Raw genomic sequence first — 24,980 nt, 5'->3', positions numbered from 1 at the left:
AATCCTATACTCTAATGTGGATAAATATGAGGTACTTGGCAAAAAAGCCCAGCAACAGGATGTTCATTACTATCGTCATTCAAGGTGGCTCGGGTTGCCAACCTATCGAGAGCCACCCATTCCTTTAATTGGTGGTCGGGTTTTACCAATATAAATCAGTCTTTTGGGCATATTATCATGTGTACCTCAAACCCAAAGCTACAGACAAGATGTCGTTGTATATAGAATGTTTTTGCCTGAAAAAGGATGATGAACGTATGGCTCGTTATAAGTACCAGCATGTTGTACAATTTGGCCATTTAAAACAGCCATTGTGATTAGACAAGAAAGGTGTAGGTCCTGGTGTACCCAAATGATCAATATCATTTAACAAGGATCTCACATATATTTCTTCCACGTGAATAACATGGCATGAACCTTATATCGCTAGAAAAGAGGACCAGATCTGATTGAATCATGGGCCACAGCTTTTTTTGAAGATTGGATAATCAATGTAATGGCTACACTGATAAAGGTTCAATGTAATCAGATATAACTGGCAGTGGTCTTTTCTTTAAGCAATGTTACCTGGTTAATAGGGCCCTCATTCAGAGCTGTACGCTCTGAGCAGAGCGCACGCTCTGAATGAGGGCCGCCCTCCATAAAAATGGAGCGTCCTCCTTGACGTTCGTATAGCTGTGGGTCACCACCCACAGCCTATACGAGCGTGCATTTTGATGGCCGCGATGGTCGTGACCATCGCGACCATCGAAACTGCGAGCCGGAGCCTGCGGTTGAGGTTTTCAACCGCAAGCTCCGGAGTGATTTTGGCTCTATCAGAGCCAAAATCACTCCCACTGAAATCACTAGTGATGTCAGTGGGCCGGCTTCTGACGGGAGGCGTTCCCGTGGGAACGCCCCCGTCAGGGAGGCACGCCCCCGGCACGCCCACCAAAGGGGGCGTGCTGTCAATCAACATCGACAGCACGCCCCCTTTGATCAGACACAACGAGCGAAGGACTTTCCTTCGCTCGTCGCGTCTGGCGCATGCGCACGACGGCGCTCCCTCCGTCGTGCGCATGCTCAGTGCAGAACATCGACCCACTTGCGAGCTGACAGCCGCTCGCGAGTGGGTCTGAATCAGGGCCAAGGACTCTACTTTTGGTACTTTCCACAAATTGTCACTCATACCCACTCACAAAAATCTTTAAACTCAATTTGAATTGGCAAATTGAATTGGCACCCACTGGTGCTCTTTGTATTATATGACGGTCGGATGCTCTCTATTTTATATGACAAACACTGATGTTCTTGCATTGTATGGCAATCACTGATGCTTTCTGTGTTTTATGGCTGTCACTGAAGTTCTCTGCATTTCATGCCATTAACCGATGCTCTCTATTTTATATGGCAGTCACTGATGCTCTCTGCAAATATATGGTGTTCATTGGTGTTGTCTGTATTATATAGTGGTCAGGTGCTCTATATATTATATGGTGGTACCTGATGCCCTCTGTATTAACTAGCAGTCGCTGATGTTCTCTGCATTATATGGCAGTAATTGTGATGGTGTATGAATTATATGTATGAATTATATGGCAGTCACTGTGATGTTTTCTGTATTACATGTTGATCAGTGATGCTTTCTGCATTGTATGGCGGTCACTGGGGCTCTGTGTTATATGGTGGTCACTGATGCTCTCTGTATTATGTGGTAGTCATTGATGGTCTATGCATTAAATGGCAGTCATTGTGATGGTCTCTGAATTATATGGCAGTCATTGTGATGTTCTTTGTATTATATGTTGATCAGTGATGCTTTCTGCATGGTATGGCAGTGACGGTGCTCTATGTACAGTATCATATGGTTGTCACTGATGCTCTCTGTATTATATGGCAGTCATTAATACTCTCTGCATTATATGCAAGTCATTGTGATGGTCTGAATTATATGGTGGTCACTGTGAAGTTCTCCGTATTATATGCTAATCAGTGATGCTCTCTGCATTGTATGGTAGTGACAGTGCTCTATGTACAGTATTATATGGTTGTCACTGATGCTCTCTGTATTATATGGCAGTCACTTATACTATTTGCATTATATGCAAGTCATTGTGATGGTCTCTGAATTATATGGTGGTCACTGTGAAGTTCTCTGTATTATATGTTGAACAGTGATGCTCTCTGTTTTGTATGGCGGTCGTTAATGGTCTCTGTATTACATGACGGCCACTGTGATGTTCTTTTCATTATAAGGTGGTCACTGTGATGTTTTCTGCATTATATTGTGGTCATATAGGTAGAGCTTGGCTACCATCTATCGGGGGAGGGGGCGCCGACCCGGGTGACAGAAAGTATTAGAAAAGTCACCAAACAATAATATATTAATGCTAATAACTTTAAGTTCCGATTATTCCTAAAATGTGTGTGCAGTGGGCAATGCCAGATTAACATCTGGATGGATGGGACTATATATCCCCAGGCTCTCACATGAAAATAGGCCCAACATCATGACAGCATGATAATGACCAGTCCCCAGCTGGCCACATACAGTAGTCTACCATAAATCATATGTATTAAAATTGGATGTCTATTTTTCACACAAAATTATGACATTTTTATATTTTGACATGTTTAGTGAGACATTAGGGCTGATAGTGTAGGGGATTCACACGCCCACCTGACACTGACCACACCCACATGGCACTAGCCACACCCACACAGCACTGGTCACTGCTCTTCCCCTTCTCACAATAGGTCCTTCATCATTTTCAGCACCCGGCCCATATAGTGCTTAATCCAGCCTAGGCAGCGGGTCCTCCCTTACTGTACTGTGCTATGAGTCCCGTCCTTTCCTTGGTCAAACATCGATACAGCAGGTTTGCAAAATTGAAGCAAGCGCAGAAGATGGTGCCAGAGCTTTAGCTAGCTCCTGTGCGGATCTATCTTTCCAAATATATCACCATAAACATGGCACCGCTGGTGAGTATGGAAAGGGGGGACGCCGCACGTCTAGCCACAGGGTATACAATCGGGAAGCCGGCTGCTTTTATACCGACAGCCGGCTTCCCGACTGTCATATCCCGGCGAGGGTGAAATGCCGGGCATCTAGATGTAGACGCCTGACATTTTCCCGTCGCCGGGAGACAGGCACCCGGCATCCCGATCGAAGGGATGCCGGGCGCTGCGAGCGGACAGCTGCGGGTGGGAGGGTTAGGTTTAGGGCACCCGGGGGGGACTTAGGTTTAGGCACCTCCCAGGGAGGGTTAGGGTTAGGCTAGGGGGAGGGATCCCCGGGGGGGACAGGGTTAGGCAGCGGGGAAGGGGGGGTTAGGGTTAGGCACTTAGAAGGGGAATTAGGGTTAGGCACTTGGGAGGGAGGTTAGGGTTAGGCACTCCTAAGGAGGGTTACGGTTAGGGGGTTAGGTTAGTAAGTACTTACATATCGACGATCGGGATTTCCAGCGCTGTCAGGCTTCCGCTGCCGGGAACTCTGCTCTTGTCGGCCAGGCGCTGCCGGGAATCGAACCGATTCCAGCCACAGTGGTTGGTCCTGGGTGCAGGGCGAGTAGCGCAGGCTCCTCTGGGCCCAAGTGCACCACAAACCCTGCACCCATGATAGATACGCCACTGACTAACTCCCGCCTGCACCGGGAGAGGTTGGGCAGGGGAAGGAGGGGGCACGCTAATGTAGACCGTGTACAGTAAAGGTGTTTACATAATGCGACTTATGCGGACCTGCAGAAAGACAAATGTCCAGTGTCGTAACAGTGCGCCGCGTGCTGCCCCCACCACCTGAGTGTATGATGTTATGGCGTGGATGTTCCTAGCGGCTGTACAGGCTGCAGGGTGTGTGCCTGGAGTGCGGCACTGCAGCAGCGATACTGGTTGCCGGTCTTTATTCCAGGCACCCTGCTAATCAGATGCAGGCCTGTGGGGCAGCGATGGTGCCACCCTCAGGGCCCGGCGCCCTAACTGATGACATCACTCGCACACTCTTAGTAAGGGCCCTGCACGTGTTTGTTAGACGGCCACTACTATAGAGCTGGTGCAAATAAATGCTGATTATTGCTTTTTGCAGCCCACACTGTATACTGCTGATGCAGAGCCCCTTAAGCACATCTTTCTTACAGCAATTTACTCCTATTTTCCTAACAACTCTGCATCACCCCCACCGTGCCCACATTCACTAACCCATCCATCTTCCTGCCGTGTTATCAGAAGGGATTGAAGAAATCTGTATTAATATTACTGCTACATGGCATTTTGTGGGAACGATGTCCGCTCCCCTCCTCCGATCCCTTGCATGCTGTTTCCGGCTTGTAAATCCTGCACACCTGCAATCAGTAGTCCTGTACAGAAATGGAAGTCATTTGACAAATTGTCTTGCGGAGCTCTGTTCTGCAATTTGAAAGAAAATAGCACTTAAGGTTTGACAAATCTGGTGCCTAAAACACAACACAACAGCAACCTGTAATGCAAAGCGTGTCTGATCGCTAAAAGCGGGTGACGGGGGGTTTACTGATTGCAAGTCCCCCGACACCGGCTGCACAGGTCAAATGATGGCGTTTGAAGCAGAGGCAGCTGATTGGAATCTTTAAATTCCACTTCATTCGGCTAAAGTGTCCACAAAACAGGCGTTTAAGGTGCCGTTTAGGCAAATGGTTAAAATGTACATTTTGTAGGGAGTGCAAGATGTGATTTCAAACTTTTTGTCTGATGAATTATGTTTTTCAAGAGGATTTGACCACTGGGTGGCAGTGTTCTATTGATCCCTAAGTCTGGGCAGAAAGAAATGCTACGAATTTCAAAACAATCAAAAGTAAATGTATAATGTAGAGTTACTGCAGGATCTTTTTTTTTACAGAATGACTTAAATTTGTTTTGACAAACGTTCATACAAAACTACAACCAATACACAAATCAATTTAAAATACAGTTTTTGTCATTTGTATACACAGCTGCGCTATTCCTCGTAACATATTGTTTTATCGATTCTACAATTTATAAGCAGAATTACAAAGACACCGGTATGATACACACACACACACACACACACAAATCAATATCAGAGGCAAAATACGCACATTACAATATTGAAAAATTAATTACACAGAATACACTACACATGTTCTAATTATGACATAGAAATCACTCTGAATGGGATCGATAAATATGGAGAAAGCCATTCAAAATTGGCTGCAAACATAAAATCAGTTTTTAATCTGCCGTATATGACAAATGCAACCAGCTATAGAAAATGAGAGTCTGGGACGGCGCTGGCCTCAATCAGCCAGGAGACGTCTCTGTCAGCAAGAATGAATTTGAGTCTAAAGTGACAGACACAAGTCAGCAGGCACTTCCATCTATTTCATATTTATTTTGTTCATTTATAATAGAGCATTACAGATTTACACCTCTCAGGTGCTGGAAATATTGATGATGGCATCACGCGGTCGCTGCAGGTGTGTCGGCTGAACGATCACGCTGTGAATCCCCCTGTTCCCAGAGGTGCTGTGTTGAATTGGGATCTGATGACTATAGTCAAAGGAATGTATGGGGCTGATACAGGAGCGTATTTATAATGGGTGCACACCCTGCACCCATATTATACTTACCTCTCCGGAGTCCCACGTCGGGGCCGGTGTCTACACTGACCGGCACATGCACTATAGACTCTGGGCACATTCTAGTGCCCAGAGTCTATAAGTGCGGCGCTTGCCTCGCTCCGCTCAGTGAGCTGCCGGCCGCCAGACGGAGGGGAGGGGGCCCGTGACGGGGACTGCACACGGGCCCCCTCCTCTCTAGAAACGCCCCTGGGCTGATAGATCTGCAACAGATCACCCCAATTCCTGTTCTGCTGACGGCGGGGAATCGAGGAAATCCAATATGGTGGACAATTTAGATTCGGAAATTCTGACCAGAAAATGGTCGCAATCAGCGAGTCGGAGATTTTAAACATGTTGGATTACCCTGATTCCCAAACGGATCAGTGATCATCGATGTCCGCCGATCAGGGTTTTAGATTGCTGATCGGCGGATTGGATCGGCATCGGCAGAAAGGGGAATGGGGCCGTAGATGTATGGCCCGCATTAGATTACATTTCTTCCCTATTGTGGTGTTTGGTCTGAACAACAACTGAACCTCTTGACCATGTCTGTATTCCTCCTTTATGACAATGGTTCTCAAACTCAGTCCTCAGGACCCCAAACAGTTCATGTTTTTGAAGTCACTTAGCAGGTGCACAGGTGTATTCATGACACATTTTATAAGATCCACAGGTGGAGCTAATTATTACACTTGTTATTCTGTGAGGAAACATGGAAAACATGACCTGTTTGGTGTACTGAGGACCAAGGGGCCTATTCATCATCACTTATTTTTCACAAAACTTTTGCAAAAAATAAGTGTCAGGGTTATTCATCACATTCCGAAAGAGCATTCTTTTCGGAACTTGATGGTGTTACTGAAGATTTACAAGGCAGCCACAGCTATGGGACTGCAAAGACCGCACTTCAGACATGTGACCCGGACTACCACTGTGGGCACTGCATAAGGGACACTACCACTACAGTGGGCATTGCACAAGGGGCACCAGAGCCGTAACTAGACTTTTTGGTGCCCTGTGCCAGAAAGAGCATTGGCGCCCCCCTCATTTTTCAAAGGGACATAATGCACCCAAAAAAGGGCCATGGCTTCATGGGGAAGCGTCAAGGAAGAGAAAAGAGATACCAGGAGATGCTGGGGATGAAATAAGAGGAAGCTACAAGCAAGAATGATAATAAACAGAATTTGACAGGCCCAAACAGCGCCCCCTGACCTGTGGTGCCCTGTGCGATGGTACCGGCCGCACTACCCTAGCTGCGGCCCTGAGGGACACTATTGCTGTGGGCATTATGTGTAATTGGCACTACTGCTGTGGGCATTATATAAGGGACACTACTACTGTGGGCATTATGTGTATTAGGGGCACTAATGTGGGCATTGTGTAAAAGGGGCACTACTGTGTGTCATAACATGAATAAGGGACACTACTATGTTTTGTAATGTGAATCGGGCACTATGTGCAGGGTAGTGTGAATAAGACTGTGCTACTGTGTGGTGTAATTTGAATTAGGGATACTATTGTGTCCACGCCCCTTTTGAGACTATGACCCTTTTTTGAGACCACACCCCTTTTTGTGGCGCGCATTGTCTCTTTATTAAAAAATCTGGGGGGGGGGAGTGAGTTCCACCATGTCTCTAGGACCACTTTAAGCAATGGATAGATAGATAGATAGATAGATAGATAGATAGATAGATAGATAGATAGATAGATAGATAGATAGATATTATGATCGAGCATTTTGCTATTTAGTTTTTATTTTTTTCTTTAGTTAATATAATGCATATAATGATGGTAGATGTATTTTTCTGGTAAAACTTTTCTTTATAAAGTACATAAATCATAAAAAGACATAAAAAAACCAATGTTATTGGGTTTCACAGTATCACCTGCAAAATATACTTTATGGTGATAATTTTGTGTATAATTCTAAATCTAAAGGGGCATACTGTATGTATTAATAATCTCGGCACTGCCGCCATTATTTACACTCTGGCCTTCATTCAGAGGCGGCCGTACGGTCTACGACCGCACGGCCGCCTCGATGTTTGTCAAGCGCGCATGCGCACGAGGGAGCCGGTCGTAGCGGGTCTCTTTCCAAAGGGGGCGAGCTGTCGATGTTGATTGTTTGGAAGGCGGGCTGGGGGGGTGGCAGCCCAAACGGAGGCGTTCCCATGGGAACGCCTGCCGTTTGGGGGAGGCCCCACTGACATCACTAGTGATGTCAGTGGAGAGCTTCCGGCTCTGACAGAGCCAGAAGCTCTCCGGGGCTTACGACAAGTGAGACCCTACCCTAGGGTCTCGTCGTAAGCCCCGATGGTCGCGATGGTCAGAGACCATCACCCTAGCGGTCGTTAGAGCTGTGGGTGTAAACCCACAGCCTAACGACCGAAACAGAGGCGGGCGGTCAGGATGCAAGCAGCCGCCCAGTTTCTGAGCGACTGCTTGCATCCTCCGACCGCCTCTGAATGAGGCCCTCTGTATCGCGACGGATATTTTCATTTTGAATGAAAATAACCCTGCTATGTACTAAACTGAACCTGCGAGCTACTTCCCCAGCATTTCCCAGTGTCAGTTTCCCTTGAACCACTGTGAAATCTCCTGCATTGTGCTATTAGTACAGAGCAACAATTCATACAATTCATACAATCTTGCAGAAACTACGTAGTCTACATAATTTTATGAAAACACGACTTGATAAATAGCCTGTTAAGAGACATCATTCTCAGAGATTTATTGGCGATGATGCACAAATTATTTTAAGAGGCATTTACTCTAACTAGGGTTACCAGGTCATGCAGGTAGATACGTACACAAGCAGCGTAGTTGTACTGAAATCACATGCACATTGCAGCAAGAGCGGAACTAAACATTTGTAGGTTTATTATTACAGAGAATTAAATTATCTGTATAAATAATAACAGATTCCGCCATATGTGAGCCCAGTGCCGGCGGTATGAGAACGTTGCTTATCCCAGAAATGTCACCTTTTCTTTTCTTCATTACAGGAGACACCATGCGGATTGCCTCCTCAGAATTTGCAGATGACCCTTGCTCATCGGTGAAGCGCGGCACCATGGTGCGAGCTGCCCGAGCGCTGCTGTCCGCTGTTACCCGCCTGCTCATATTAGCAGACATGGCTGATGTCATGAGGCTCCTGTCCCATCTGAAAATTGTAAGTATTCTAAGCTCACTATTAGATGTAGTGCTGTAACCTGGACATTCTGTACAGTCCCTGCTGAGTGCATTCTGTACAGTCCCTGCTGAGGGCAGTCTGTGTACAGTCCCTGCTGAGGGCATTCTGTGTATAGTCCCTGCTGAGGGCATTCTGTGTACAGTCCCTGCTGAGGGCATTCTGTGTATAGTCCCTGCTGAGGGCATTCTGTACAGTCCCTGCTGAGTGCATTCTGTACAGTCCCTGCTGAGTGCATTCTGTGTACAGTCCCTGCTGAGGGCATTCTGTGTACAGTCCCTGCTGAGTGCATTCTGTGTACAGTCCCTGCTGAGGGCATTCTGTGTACTTTCCCTGCTGAGGGCATTCTGTGTACAGTCCCTGCTGAGGGCATTCTGTGTACAGTCCCTGCTGAGGGCATTCTGTGTAAGTCCCTGCTGAGGGCATTCGGTGTACAGTCCCTGCTGAGGGCATTCGGTGTACAGTCCCTGCTGAGGGCATTCTGTGTACAGTCCCTGCTGAGGGCATTCTGTGTACAGTCCCTGCTGAGTGCATTCGGTGTACAGTCCCTGCTGAGTGCATTCGGTGTACAGTCCCTGCTGGGTGCATTCTGTGTGCAGTCTCTGCTGAGTAATGAGGTTTGGGTGAGTACCGAGGGTTTGTGTTAAGTATCTGTGGGGTCTAGTTACTAAGCAGTGTTGGGAGACAGAGTGAAAAGTGATAAGGTACCAGCCAATCAGCTCCCAACTGCCATCTCACAGGCTGTGTTTGAAAAATGACAGTTAGGAGCTGATTGGCTGGCACCTTATCACTTTTCACTCTGTCTCCCAACACTGCTTAGTAACTAGACCCCTGTATAACCATTTGCATAGAGCGACTCATCTGATGACCTCAGTTTCTTCTACTTTAACATTCACACCTGAAACATACAAGACATGTAACCAAAGCAGCAATACCTTTATATCCAGTCTACATTATTTATGTACTGTGACCTCCTTACAGTGTGTCGTCTTCTGATGGCTACGGTGCTTTAGAAGATATGGCTGTGATCTTGTTACAGAGTGATGCTCCTGAGTGTGGCCGAGCAGCTCTCAGGCCCACGACTTCATTTTGTACTAGGTGGTTTTACAGCTTTTAAAATATCAGTAGAAGTGTTGACATTTCCAGTCTGTTATCTAGTGTATCACTGTTATTCTGAGCACGGCTGGATTGGTGCTGTATAAAGGCCAAACGGTATATTCTGGATATATCAGGATTGTCCAATTTGCATGCAGTTCAAATCTCACACATACTGTACACACACAACCTGCAGATTATTATGCTCCATTTGGAAATTGTAACAGTCCCAGTGGTACATTTATCAATATGCCCTATCTGCCCCCCCTCCATAAATTATGTATACCACTCACGGCAAGTTGCAGAGACAGATTAAATACTATCCGATGCAGGAACAGCTGCTCCGTACAGCAGGTATCCCCGCGAGTACTAACATTACTAATTCCGTCCCTAGTAGTTACAATCTGCCGGCTGTACACATACACACTGCCAGAGGGGGTGCAAAGCTGAAGGGAGCAGAACGATCCAAACCGATCCATCTTCGCAACCGAGACCTCCGGGGCTCTGGGAGCTGATGGCGTTAGTACCCACAATCAAATTCAGAAAGCGTTCAGTTTTACTGGATCACTCTCGGCACATTTACCGTGGGGGGTTACAGAGCACCTATCTGTATCCCATATCTCCCAGCTGTCATGATTTAAGGGGACTGGTCTGCCACCTTGACAGTCACCACCTTAACCCCAAGTCAATGCATTTGAGAAATATATCCTCGGCAGGGCCGGCCCTAGCCCAAATAGTTTGGTAAGCGAGTATATTTTTTGGTGCCCCCAGGCATATTGTTGCGCGTGCCCAAACACCAAACATATTAAGGGGCCGTGGTCTCATGGAAAAAGTCATAACCGTGACACACGCCCCTTTCTCATCACTCTGGGAACAGTCCTTTCCATTCCATATGCACCTTAATGCAGTCCCCCCCAGTAGTGCCCCTTACACAGTACCCCCAGTATGCAAATCCCCCAGTAGTGGTCCCTCTTATGCAGGCCCCAAGTAGTGCCCCTTATACAGTACCCCCAGTATGCAATGCCCCCAGTAGTGGTCCCTCTTATGCAGGCCCCAAGTAGTGCCCCTTATACATTGCCCCCAGTAGTGGTCGCCCTTATGCAAGCCCCCAGTAGTGATACCCCCTATGCAGTGCCCCTTATACAGTGCCCCCAGTACTTGTCTCCCCTGTGCAGTACCCCTTGTGCCCCAGGAGTGGTCCCCCCTTATGCAGTCTCCCAGTAGTGCCCCTTATATAGTGCCCCCTGTAGTGCCCCCCTATGCAGTGTTCCTTGTGCCCCCGGTAGTAAGCCTCTTATATAGTGCCCCCCTATGCAGTTCCCCTTTTACAGTGCCCCCAATAGTGGTCCCCCCTGTGTAGTGCCCCTTGTGCCCCCAGTAGTAAGCCCCTTATATAATGCCCCCAGTAGTAGTCCCCCCTATGCAGTGCCCCAGTAGTAGCCCCCCTTGTAGTGCCCCTAGTAGTAGTCCCCCCTTGTAGTGCCCCTAGTAGTAGCCCCCTTGTAGTGCCCCTAGTAGTAGCCCCCCTTGTAGTGCCCCCAGTAGTAGTCCCCCCTATGCAGTGCCCCAGTAGTAGCCCCCCTTGTAGTGCCCCCAGTAGTAGTCCCCCCTATGCAGTGCCCCAGTAGTAGCCCCCCTTGTAGTGCCCCTAGTAGTAGTCCCCCCTATGCAGTGCCCCAGTAGTAGCCCCCCTTGTAGTGCCCCTAGTAGTAGTCCCCCCTTGTAGTGCCCCTAGTAGTAGTCCTCCCTATGCAGTGCCCCAGTAGTAGTCCCCCTTGTAGTGCCCCTAGTAGTAGTCCCCCCTTGTAGTGCCCCTAGTAGTAGTCCCCCCTATGCAGTGCCCCAGTAGTAGCCCCCCTTGTAGTGCCCCTAGTAGTAGTCCCCCCTTGTAGACACACACGTAATAAAAATTTAAAAAAACACTTACCTGAATCCTCGCTTCGGCTCCTGCTCCTGCCACCGCCATCCGCTCCTCCGTCCGTCCTCCCGGGCTGGGCCGCTCTGCATTATGGGAGAGAGGTCATGACACCTCTCCCATTACCCACTGCGGGAGCTGGAAGATGGAGCTCATGAGTGAGCTCCAGCCCGGCTCCGGCAGTGGGCGCAGCAGCCAATGAGAGCGTGACAGACTCTCATTGGCTGCCAATTAAAACAAACACACAGCAGCCGTTGCCGGCCGCTGTGTGTTTGTCAATCACTGTGTATTGCTGACCGCACTCCGTCTGGTCAGCGATACACGCGCGGTGCAGCTGTGTCACAGAGACACAGTCTGCCCGCATGGTCGCAGCTGAGACGCCCTCCACTATATGGCGCCCTACTCAGCTGTGTACCATGCATATGGGTAGAAGGGAGCTGCGGGAAGTGACACCGGTGTGCGCAGAGGTTGGGGAGGATGGGAGATGGGATGGGAGCAAAAGTGCTGGGCACGTCCCAGGATCCCGGAAATTGCGCCATTGAACAGCTGCGGCGGAGCCGTGAACTTTCCCTCTGGAGATACAAACGTAGGAAGCGTGAGTGACGGGTTACCAAGCTTTTTTTAGGGTGGATGACAGTTAGAGTTATTATCTGATAATACTTGTACTTAAAAAACAAAAACTTTGTCCGAAGAGTTAGCGGTAAGTAAGAGGTTATTTACCATTGCATACTGCAGCCACCGATGCAATTGGAGAACCCCTAACTGTCCATCTTATATTAGCTCTGGAAGCTCATTCTCTCACTGCTAATGCTTGGTTACCAAGGACCATAAACTCTATTGTCAGATGATGGATGTAACCAGACGTTCTTTAAAACCATATTTCTCAAAATAAAGACACAGACAAAGTTAATGCCATTCAAAAATAATAGGTCAGCTTTATTTACAATAATGAGTATGGTGGCAGAGGAAAGAACGGCCAATCATCGGCGCCCACTTGACTTAGGCAAAAGATGTCCCCCACTTACCAGGGCCAATATCCCAGTTAATGGTAAGTGAGATATAAAATACTTGCAAGGGCCACTCTCCCTTTATAGCAAGTGAGACGATATCCAACACCCATACCGATGCACCATTTTGGCCCACCCGGATGAGAGGTGCTGCTGACCCCAGTAGGGTGAAGTCAGCCTAACACGTGCATGAAGGGGTGTGCACTGCTACTACTGCAGCAATATGGACGCTATACAGATTGCCGGTCTTTCCCGCCATGAAATAAAGCTAACACAAGACACAATAGGGAAGGGAGGGCGGAGATCAGAATCAAAGAGGCAGAATATCCTACAGACATTACACATACTCCAAGTAACCACTCCCTCTTAACAACAAACAACCTATCTCTGTGACTTAACAACTGTCAATCCTAAATTACCCCTCCTATCACTTTATTAACCCATCCATCCCTGTATAGAGGTTTATATGCCCTCTGTTCTATGCAAACCTGTTATCTTTATTAAATAAGTGTTATACTACAGAGAGACTATTGTGTTCTCTACAACCAGTGTATCATTATTATTATTACTATTACCAGTTATATATATAGCGCACACATATTCCGCAGCGCTTTACAGAGAATATTTGACCATTCACATCAGTCCCTGCCCCAGTCGAGCTTACACTCTATTTTCCCTACCACATGCTCACAGTAGAGTTAACTTGGTTGTTGGGGGCCAATTAACCTGCCAGTATATTTTTGGGTTGTGGGAGGAAACCCATACAAGCACGGGGAGAATATACAAACTCCACACAGTTAGGGCTGTGGTTCTAACGATACTGGATCAGAACCTCTATACACACCTTCCTATACCTTCTAATGTCCTGCCTATACCTTCTAATATCCTGCCTATACCTTCTAAGGATGATGCTAATTTGCGTACGCAGTCATACCACAAATAAAGACTTAGACGTGGAATCTGTGGTTCCAAAGCACAAGTGTTATTCAGGTAAAAGTTCAGACAGTTACACGCAATTGATCTAGACACAATTTAGGTGCAAAAGGAAAATTATACAGACCCAAGTACAGTATACATACGCAGGCGCTTCCGGACCCGTAGATAGGCATCAGCAAGAGACCCCTAGTCATACAGCGTTCAGCACGAAGACTGAGAACCAGCGTTCGTGCACACATATTTATACCCCCCCAGAATAATAACAATAGGGAAGTTAGTTGCTGATGTCATTGGTTCCCAGGGGAGAAGCATCTGTTACAGCACATTTAACAGGCTGGTTCAAATATACTCTCCCTGCCTCTAACAGCTGGGGATCTTTCTCTTCACGCCCCCTGCAACATCCTAACAGTTGTTCCTGAAATATAAATTTTGTTGCTTGTAGGCTCTGCGATCCATAACTTGAGTTTGCATGATGCGACCTCCCCACCGATAACACCGGAATACTGTAAAAAGAGTACGCATCAGTACAAGACCAAACACGACTTGTTTAGCATGTATAATACCTTAGTTATCAAATCTCTTTATTTCTCAGCATTTAAACTAACTGACCCAACTTAAATCATACACTTTAAAGCTTATTGAACCTTATGTGTGAATATGTAATGTGTGGATAATGACGGTTTGATATAAGGACGCTAGTTAACTTGGGGCGGATGCGTGCGCATAAAACTAATAAAACAGCGGTTTCATACAAAGTCCTATGTATTCGCTAATATGCGACTAGTTAACAGCGCAATTGTGCGTATTAATGTGTGTATGAGAAATGGTGAAAAATGCAATCGCATGGTGCTAATAGTATCATCGCCACATGTACTAAAATGTGAGTTTATCATTTTCAAGATGGCGTCTTGCGGCCAGTCACAAGATGGCGTCACCGCGATTAAATTTTAAACTGAACTTGTCTCAGCCAATTATTCAGCTTCGACAGTTCGAATCAAACCGAGTAATGCTAACCATTACGCCATCCATGCTGGCAACATATTAATGCAAATAAAAAGTATGGTGTCGCTCACATCAGCTTAAATGACATTGCACAGGTGCTTGTAAAGGGCGGGGTTTACACTGAACCGCAGAAAAAAAAGAAAGAAAAAAAAAGGTATTTTCCCTCCAGCACACTGCAGCAATATCAACAAAAATACTTGAATCCTACATAATAATAGAAATTCAGAGGTATTAGTTACATACATTTGCAAATATATGAATAAGCGCCGGGCCAACGTCAAGGCTCCTCTATTCCGGTGTCCCTAACATTATGGGGTTCACGTCCGAGGCGCAGGGAACCCCAAAAGATTCTAGCCAAGGACCATCCCCAGGGCATCACACGAAAAGGGGAAAAAAGGTGATAGTGAAGTGTAAAGTATAGATGTGTAAAGATAAATCAATAGTGTTTATATAATGAGAAAGAATTAAAATGACATAAATAATAGACAAATATAAAGGTGATGAAAAAATATCTATGTGAATTAAGTGGTGATGCCCTGAAAAAGGTCCAGCCAGAGCAACTCAGGGGCCCCACGCCCAAACGCTCACCCCAAAATAATTGTTGCTACCTAATAGTAGCACCCACTCTGGTTCATATAATTACAAATTAATGTACTGCATGATAACAGCACATGTATAAGCCGAGAGCTGACTCACCTAGGAGGTACCCCAGAAACCTCTGAATCTCTATTATTATGTAGGATTCAAGTATTTTTGTTGATATTGCTGCAGTGAGCTGGAGGGAAAATCCCTTTTTTTTCTGTGGTTCAGTGTAAACCCCACCCTTTACAAGCACCTGTGCTATGTCATTAAGCTGATGCGAGCGACCACCATACTTTTTGTTTGCAGTTCTGTGAGGCATGAAGGGTGCCAGCATTGGGAGGATGTGCTGGTCCGTATAGTGCCATTTTTTTAATACAAAATAAATGTCCGATCAGGACATGGTGGACTGACAGGGGCGGAGTTGTAGCCGGAAGGAGGGGCCATGGAAAGAACACTGGCAGCCGCGCAGGGGAACAAGTACTGTAGAGAAGCATCAGCCGCACCGGGATGGAAGGGGTGGGAGCGGCCGTGGACAGAGCTGGTGGAGATGGTGGACAGGCCGGCTGTCAGGCACGGGAATCTGTGCTGGGAGGGGGTTCACGCCGGCAACAGCTGTGGCTATCGGGAGCCACAGCTGCTGCTTTCTTCTATTGAAAACAGGCTGCCGGGAGGGGGTCATGCTGGGTGCTCGATCACTGTGGTCAGCAGTGATCGGGACACACTGGCGGGGAATCTGAGGAAGCAGAGGGACCAGCAGGTCCCTCTGACATCGGCGGCTGTGGGAAGATTAGCTTCCCGCAGCTGCCTAGTGGGCACTTCTGACTAGTTGTATCAGATACGACCGTGCCAGGCAAGTGGTTAAACAGCCAAAAGCTGAAGCCATCCACACCTTCCAAATATTGGTCTAAAACAGTGATGCTGAAGCTTGGTCCTCATGGAGCCCTAACAGTGCATGTTTTCAAGGTGACCTCAGGAATAATTAGTGCAACCTGTAGCTCTATTGTATTAGTCAATTACCACACCTGTGCTCCAGCTAGATGATCTGGGAAACATGCACTGTCAGGACAGTTAATAGGTGATTTATCAGTCGGAATGAGGGAGGGGAATGGGAACATAGTTTATTAGTGGTGGATTGTACTGCCATGCAGCGCCCCCTGTCCCTTCAGCCAGATATCTTTTCAAACTTTACAAAACACTATACAATGCTGCATACAATAGTATGGAACAACACATAAGACATAAATCACATGATTTAAGATTCAAACGCATTGTCGTACCCACTACCTCCAGCCTGTGAGCTATTACTGTTATATATAGCTGTTCAGTAATGGCGTCTAGGGAGTCATTCATTATATGCACAGAGTGGGAGGGGCTAGTTCTGTAGTCTAAATGAATAAGATTCTGAGGTCCATTTATCATCACTTAATTTTACAAAAACAGGTGAAAATTAACATATTCAGTTCACCTACTTTTGTGTAAATGAAGTATGAGGCCTATTCATTATAAAGGTAATGCAAGAGATATCCTGCTTACTTTTTAGCCACGATGTGGCCTGCTGTCCCCATACATTAGTATGGGGACCAACATTAATCAAACTCCAAAAATAATATATTTTTGGAGTTTGACTGTGGGAAATGACACCGTCTTAAGATGGTGTTTGTTCCCGCACCACAGCTTCTTTCTATGGGAAGGAGTCCCAGGTTGCGAAGAGAGATCCTCCACCTCTGTCCAGCTCCTTCCGCTGGAGGTGGCTCGTGGTTGAACCAATGCTTATGCACATGCAGTCAGGGGAGCTGAGAGGGGGGGAGCGGGTAGGGGCCCGGTGTGGGCCCGAGTCCGGCACCGCTCCCCCCCTCTTACATCACAGCAGCCCAGCACATGATGCTGTGTGCTGCAGTAGCACTGTTGAGTCAGACTTGGAAGTGCTACCCTACCTCCCCTGAGATCCCCGGCTTGGGCTGACCAGCTTGGGGTGTGAATGCTTTGGCCATGGAGCCCCGGTGATAGGGTCTCCTTGCTGCAGCATGTCACCCCAGTCGGTTTGGGTCCAGTGCTGGTTTTAAATATAGGGGGACCCCTATGCATTTTTCCCCTCTATATTTATAACCAGGACTGGACCTGCAGCCACGTGCTGGTTCCTAAATTACGGGGGAACCCTACCCCATAATTGTAGGAACCAGGACTGGCTGAGCAGTCCGTGGCTGGTTATGCTTTTGGGGGGAACCCTACATAATTTTTCTTTACATTTAACCTGTTTTTTACAGGTACAACACACAAGCAGCCTTCATATGTATCACTGATATGTGCAGGCTGCTTGTTCAGGAGAGTTAGGCAGAGTTAGGTGAGTAATCTACTTCAAAACTTGCTACTCGGGGGAGATATCTCCATCTGCTTCACCGTCGGCCATCTCACTCTCAGCTAAACTCACTTCTTAGTAACTTAGGCCCTCATACAGAGCCGTACGCTCTGAGCAGAGCGCACGCTCTGAATGAGGGCCGGGCTCCATTTTCATGGAGCGTCCTCCAGGACGCTCGTATAGCTGTGGGTCATCACCCACAGGCTATACGAGCGTGCATTGTGATGGTCGCGATGGTCGAGACCATCGCGACCATCGAATTTGCGAGCCGGAGCCTGCGGTTGAGGTTTTCAACCGCAAGCTCCGGAGTGATTTTGGCTCTATCAGAGCCAAAATCACTCCCACTGACATCACTAGTGATGTCAGTGGGCCGGCTTCTGACGGGAGGCGTTCCCGTGGGAACGCCCCCATCAGTGAGGCACGCCCCCGGCACGCCCACCAAAGGGGGCGTGCTGTCAATCAACATTGACAGCACGTCCCCTTTGATCGGACACAACGAGCGAAGGACTTTCCTTCGCTCGTCGCGTCTGGCGCATGCGCACGACGGAGCTCCCTCCGTCGTGCGCATGCTCAGTCCATAACATCGACCCACTTGCGAGCGGACAGCCGCTCGCGAGTGGGTCTGAATCAGGCCCTTAGTTTCAGGAGCCTCAAATCACACAAGTTTCGGCGATGCTAATCGAGTTGAAAGAAAAAAAAACTTGATCAGACTCGATTCTTAGTAAATTTACCCCTATGTGTTCCTTTAGGTATATCAGGGAGAGTGTCGCTGTTATTGCGGATGGTTGCGTCTAGTATACAGTACCTGCCATTCTGCACGGCAATACTAAGAAGCATTGCACTGCCATGTGATTGGCTAGCAGCAGATAGCCGGTGGCGTGTACAAATATATATTATATTATTACTGATAAGTATCTCTCTCTGAAATATGAATCAATGGAAGGTGATGAGCTCCAGCATTAACATCTTAAATCATCATCACGGTGGCTTTATTGTGGCGCTCAGTATTCCAGACATGGAATCTCCCCATCAATTTCCTATACCTCTCACCATGTATCATGCTCAGCTGTTTATTAATTGTTGTTCAGCCGAACAGTCAATAGTAATTATGTTTTTAAAAATGACTAATAGTCCGTGAAGAGGGTTCTTGACACAATATTGATATCCAGCCTTATTGCTTCTATATTAAACAACTTATAAAGAACGGTAGCTCGATTTATTGTGCTTTTTCTTTTTCTTTTTCTTTTTTAAAGGAAAACAGAGATGAAAAAAGTTGTCTTCTAAAAAGTTGTGACCAGTAAGTTTTCTGTATGTTGTAAGAGAAGTTGAGAAGTTGATATGCCCCCGCAGCTAACGCCATCTAAAAGTGGCTATTCAGACGCACAGAGATGGACGTGTTATGGAATCTATACGTTTAGTTTCTGAACGTACATGGACAGTAAGAAATACGCCATTGTTTTTTTTAAAAAAATCCACTTTTCCATTTTGGGTGCTGATTTTCATAGAAATACTGGAAATAAATAAATGACATCAGGTAGCTCAGGGGAGGAAAAAGGTCCAGGTGGGAGAGAAGGGATGTAGGGATAGGGATAACGGCCCCAGCCTTATTATGGGGGCATGGGAGCATTGACGCGTTTCATAGGGAAATATGTTATAACCGGAGAGATGGCGGGATGCTGTGTGGTGATAGTGGGGTGGGATGAGGGATAGACAGAAGACTGCATATGTCTGACCTCGCAAAGATCAATAACTTCAACCAATAATATAGGTGATATATACTATCGAGGAGAGTATCTCTAACAAATAGTAGGACTATATTTTATTTAATTATTCTCACTCATATGTAAGGTAAGGGTAGGGTAATGGTAATTTTCTCTCTTCCGTCATCCCCATACGAGACATTAGGTGTTGGAAAATATAAACAGAACTGATGGTGTATTCATGGGATGAGTGGGGCCATGGTCCAGCTCCTGTCTGAAGCTGCAGCAGGCTGTTACATTCTTCACTCTCCCTCTCCCTCACCCCTCTGTACACATTGCAGCCTCGATACTCAATAATCTACTCCCTTCTTGTGAACACACATGAGCTTTTTACTTATTTGCCGTATATAAACTGACAATAACACACTCAACTTGTCGCCATAAAATATCACAACATCCAGACCCTACCCACTCACAATGGATTATAAATCCAGCAAACCTCAGACACATCACATGCCTACCAACACCCTCCAATCCACTAAAATGTGCCTTATGGAATGCACGCTCTTTCTGCAATAAGCTAACATCCATCCATGACTTCTATATTTCATATAACCTCAACCTTCTGGCAATAACAGAAACATGGCTCACACAATCAGACACTGCCTCCCCTGCAGCACTCTCACACAGTGGCCTACACTTCACACACCTCCAGGCCTGGCAATAGTAAAGGAGGTGGAGTAGGAATATTACTGTCACAATCTTTTACATACACAGTTCTCCCACAGGTACCATCACTCACATTTACATCGTTTGAAGTACATTCTATCAGGACTTTCACCCTTTTCTCTATGCGAGTTGCTGCTATCTTTCGCCCACCTGGACCATCCAATCAATTTCTGGAACATTTTTCAGCCTGGCTCCCTCACTTCCTATCCTCACACATCTCCACCATCATTATGGGTGATTTCAATATCCCTATTGACAGTCCACAATCTCCTCATGACTCCAAACTTTTCTCTATAACCTACTCTCCTTGGCCTCTCCCAATGGACTGACTCCTCTACTCATCAGGATGGCCACTGCCTTGATCTTGTATTCACCAGACTATGCTCAGTTTCTAATTTCACTAATACTCCTTTCCCTCTCTGAGATCACAACCTGATCACCTTCACACTCTCCTCCATTACATCAACCTCTTTGTCAATCAAATCAACCAAGCCACCTCAAACCAGCAGAGATATTAATGCTATTAATTTTCAACAACTAGCCACCTCTCTACAACAATTATACTCATCAATTTCTGCACTCACTTCTCCTGAGACTGCTGTATCACAAGTGGCTCCAGCTACCACACTCCACGTAGACTTAGACATCAACCGTGGCATTCTAACTTAACAAGACACCTACAAAAACGTAAAGTAGAAAGTCAGTGGCATAAATCTCGTAATCCAAGTGACTTCCTAACATATAAGGCTGTTTACCACTCTTATCGTTATGCGCTGGACACTGCCAAACAAACATATTTCCAATCTCTCATCTCTGCCCAAGCCTCTAACCCCAAGCGACTTTTTTATACATTTAAATCACTTCTTACCCCTCCCTCACCCAACTCACCTGTAACTATCAGTGCACAAGATCTTGCTTCCTATTTCAAGGACAAGATTGATAATATCCGAAATGAAATGGTGGGCTCTTCCCCAGCCAGAGACCTGCTCAATTCCCTACCTGAAGCCTCTGGCACATTCTCTTCATTTGACCCCACACAAGAAAATAAAGTCTCTACACTCTTCTCATCCACCTACTCTACTTCCTCTCTTCTGGATCCTATACCCTCGCAAAATGGTAAAGCTCTGTCTCCTGTGCTCATCCCACCCTTAACTAAATCTGTAATCTCTCTTTCTCTACTGGTATCTTTCTAACACTGTTCAAGCATGCAGTGATTACTCCCATTTTGAAAAAACAAAATTCTGACACTAACTTTCTCTCAAATTACCGTCCCAGCTCCCATGCCCTTCCAAGTTACTGAAGAGACTTGCCTACACCCGCCTCACACACTTTCTTAACTCGCACAACTTATTCACTTCAGTCCGGCTTTCATTCCAAACACTCCACAGAGACAGCACTGACTAAGATAGTAAATGATCTGGTCACTACCAAGGCTAAAGGCCATTACTCACTCTTTATTCTTCTAGAGCTCTCTGCTGCCTTTGACACTGTTGACCGCTCTATTCTCATACAAATACTACAATCCCCAGGTCTTCAGGACAGCCCTTTCTTGGTTCTCATCCTACCTATCTAATTGTTCTTTCACTGTTCGCTTTTCTGATTCTGCCTCCTCTTCGCTACCTCTATCAGTTGGAGTACTGTAAGGCTCAGTCTTAGGTCCTCTGCTTTTCTCAGTCTATACCACGTCTTGGTAAACTAATCAGCTCTTTTGGTTTTCAGTATCATGTGTCCGTGGACGATACTCAAATCTATAAATGATATAAAAATGTAACTACACCTGGGCGCAACAAATAAGGCAGCAAACTATAATTATAGACAAGTCACCAAAATCCTGTCAAATCATAACAAAACAAAAACATAAAGTATATGATTCTTGCGCCGAACGTTTACACGTTGGAACAAGTTCAGTGCAAGAATCAGATACTCAAATCTACCTATCCTCCCCAGATTCATCACCATCTGTATTGGTCCGTGTCACTGGATGTCTTTCTGCCATTTCATCTTGGTTGTCATCTCGCCACCTCAAACTTAATATATCCAAAACAGAATTAATTATATTTCCACCGGTCAATAGTAGTTACCAACCTGATATTTCTATCACTGTTGACAACTCTACAATCAACCTCACCCCACAAGCTCGCTGCTTAGGTGTCATCCTTGACTCTGAACTGTCCTTTGTTCCCCACATTCAAACTGTCTCAAAATTATGTTACATACATCTAAAAAACATATCCAAAATTCGACCTTATTTTACACAAGACACTGCAAAATCTAATACGTGCACTCATTATTTCCCGCATTGACTACTGCAATAGTCTCCTTACTGGTCTTCCCCAAAACGGACTCTTGCTGCTACAATCCATTTTGAATGCAGCTGCGAGGCTGATCTTCCTCACCAAACATTCATTGTCTGCTGATCCGCTCTGTCAGTACCTCCATTGGCTGCCAGTCTTCTACCGTATTCAATACAAAATATTTACACTCACACATAAAGCTATTAACCAAACCACACCAACATACATCTCTTCACTTATCTCATAATATCTTCCAACCCGACCTCTCCGCTCTGCACAAGATCTGCGTCTCTCATCCACTCACATTAGTTGTTCCCATGCACGGTTAAAGGACTCTTTTCGGCTGCTCCCAGCCTGTGGAATGCCCTCCCATGCACAATAAGACTTTCCGCTAGTCTCCAAACATTCAAGCGTTCTCTGAAAACTCACCTCTTCAGACAAGCTTATCAGATTCCAGGACCGCCCACATAACGTCATAGCTTCCCTATCTAACTCCCTTCCTACAGTATACACACATCACATATTTTCTTCAATTTCACATCCTCCTGACCTTGGCCAACTTTCCTGTGTGACTGGAAAATACAGGCCAACAATATCCTCTGCAATCTGGCTGGACCAATTTGCAGTATGTAGCACCTATCCTTGTGTATCAACACCTATTTCCCTATAGATTGTAAGCTTGCGAGCAGGGCCCTAGTCTGTGTTACTGTCCAGTGTTGCTCTATTAATGTTGTTTCCATTTGTAAAGCGCAACAGAATATGCTGCGCTATATAAGAAACTGTTAATAAATAATAATAAATAATAAATTATGTTGTGATCACATCCCCTAATTGAGCCAAAATTTAAGACACTCTGGGACTCTTCACATTGGCCACCGACTGGTGTTCTTAGGAACTGGGTCACATGAAGCGCTGGCTTCCAGCCATAGTGGAGCATGTTCCAGCCGTTGCCACATTAAAGTTGGAATGTCTGCATTCATTTTAGAAACCTGTAATATCCCTAAGACAGACATTCCTGTCTCACTGCAACTAACTGGAATGCTCCTTCCTAAGTAAATAGTACTATAATCTAAGTAGTAGCGTGTACTTGCTGTCTGTGTACATTCTGTCTACTCCATGTTAATTGCTGGTGATGGTTGGTATGTCTGCTTTTTAAATGGTAGATGATGGCAGTCCTTTAAACGTTTCGTATTGCAAGTCTCATGAAAAGTAATTTTTTTTGCAGGTAATATAGCATGTAGGTTCCAAGGACAGTCTGGTGCCACCTTGTGGAAAATATCAAAATTTCATGTACAGGTTTTAGATTTCTGAATGAAGTACAGCAAAATATGACATGAATCGAGTTTTGCAGAAGAGCAAAGTTGCGGCCCTACAATCCTCCAGTTCCACTCTTGCGTCGTTTTTCTGCAGAATATATTTCCGCACTAAACGAGTACATTCAAATTTTTATAAAATGTATAGTCTGTGACTAGGTGAGGGTAGGGGTGGATATATACATTTTGCTCCATGGTGTGGCCAGGATACGACTGGGGACTCCTCAGACTAAATCCCGCCAGCAAGAAGCAATAAATACAGCATCATTTTAATAAAACAAAAACAGTTGCAATATTTATATTTAGAGATATAATATAATGGGCTCTATTTACTACAATCCGCATATTGAATGCGGATTGTAGTGTGATATTACCGAGTGAATTCGCATTGCGAATTCAGGCAATATCACAGGGATTTACTATAAATCCCTTGCAGGGACAGAGCTTGCGATAAAGCTCTGTCCCTGCGGATCCCATCCGCACTCTAGTCGCGGTATTTTCGGAAAAAATACCGCGACTAAGAGCCCGCGCATGCGCCGACCGACCACCGCTACTACCCCCCCACCGACGCTAAGCCCCTCCCCCGGCGCTAAGCCCCGCCCCCCGATCACGGACCCCCCGCGACCCCCCCCTCCCCCCCCCGCGACCCCCCCTCTCTTCATTACACTTACCTGCATCCTCCTGGCCTCCGGTGATCTTCTCCGGGCTTCCCGATCAGGTGATCTCCCATACTGCACTGGGACCCGATCACCTGATGACCGGGCCCCAGTGCACTGTGGGAGACCAGCTGACCGGAGAGGAGCCATCACCGGAGGCCCGATCACCGGTCCCTGGATTCAGGTAAGGAAAAAAAAAATGTTTAATTTTTTTTTCTTTTTTTTACAGTAATCAGCTTGCGGTCTACTTAGACCACATAGCTGATTACTGGTACCGGCTCCCGCCTCTGCTCTCTCCGTTAGAGCAGAGTGGGAGCCCGGTAACCGGGGGAGACCCTGGATAACGCCACCTCCAGGTGGCGTTATTATCACAGGGCTTCCCCCGGTATTTTTTTACAATTTATTTTTAGTAACTTGCACACAGATCACATTTCCCATTACAATTATGGGAAATGCGATCTGCTTTACTAAAAATAAGTGATACTGGGGGTTGGAGTAGAATTTTACTAATTCTACTCCAATTGCCCTGTAATAACTACAGGTGAAACTAAAATAATGTGAAAAGGGTGTGAAAACACCCTTTTTCACTTTATTTTAGTAAAAATAATGTTAATAAA

At 46.1% G+C, this 24,980-nt stretch overlaps 1 protein-coding gene across 1 annotated transcript in view; it reads left to right on the top strand.

The window, feature by feature from the left end:
• LOC148436328 (catenin alpha-2-like) overlaps positions 1–24,980 on the top strand; it is a 227,060-nt gene that overhangs the window by 94,133 nt on the left and 107,947 nt on the right. The window contains exon 3 of the mRNA XM_088465042.1: positions 8,594–8,760. Coding sequence (XP_088321168.1) covers positions 8,594–8,760 — 167 coding nt within the window. The remainder of the gene's footprint in view (positions 1–8,593; positions 8,761–24,980) is intronic.

This window comes from Taudactylus pleione, unplaced genomic scaffold (genome assembly GCF_031769625.1).
Source record: "Taudactylus pleione unplaced genomic scaffold, aTauple2 ptg001815l, whole genome shotgun sequence".
NCBI classification, from domain to species: Eukaryota; Metazoa; Chordata; class Amphibia; order Anura; family Myobatrachidae; genus Taudactylus; species Taudactylus pleione.
This window is presented reverse-complemented; position numbering and strand designations above follow the sequence as displayed.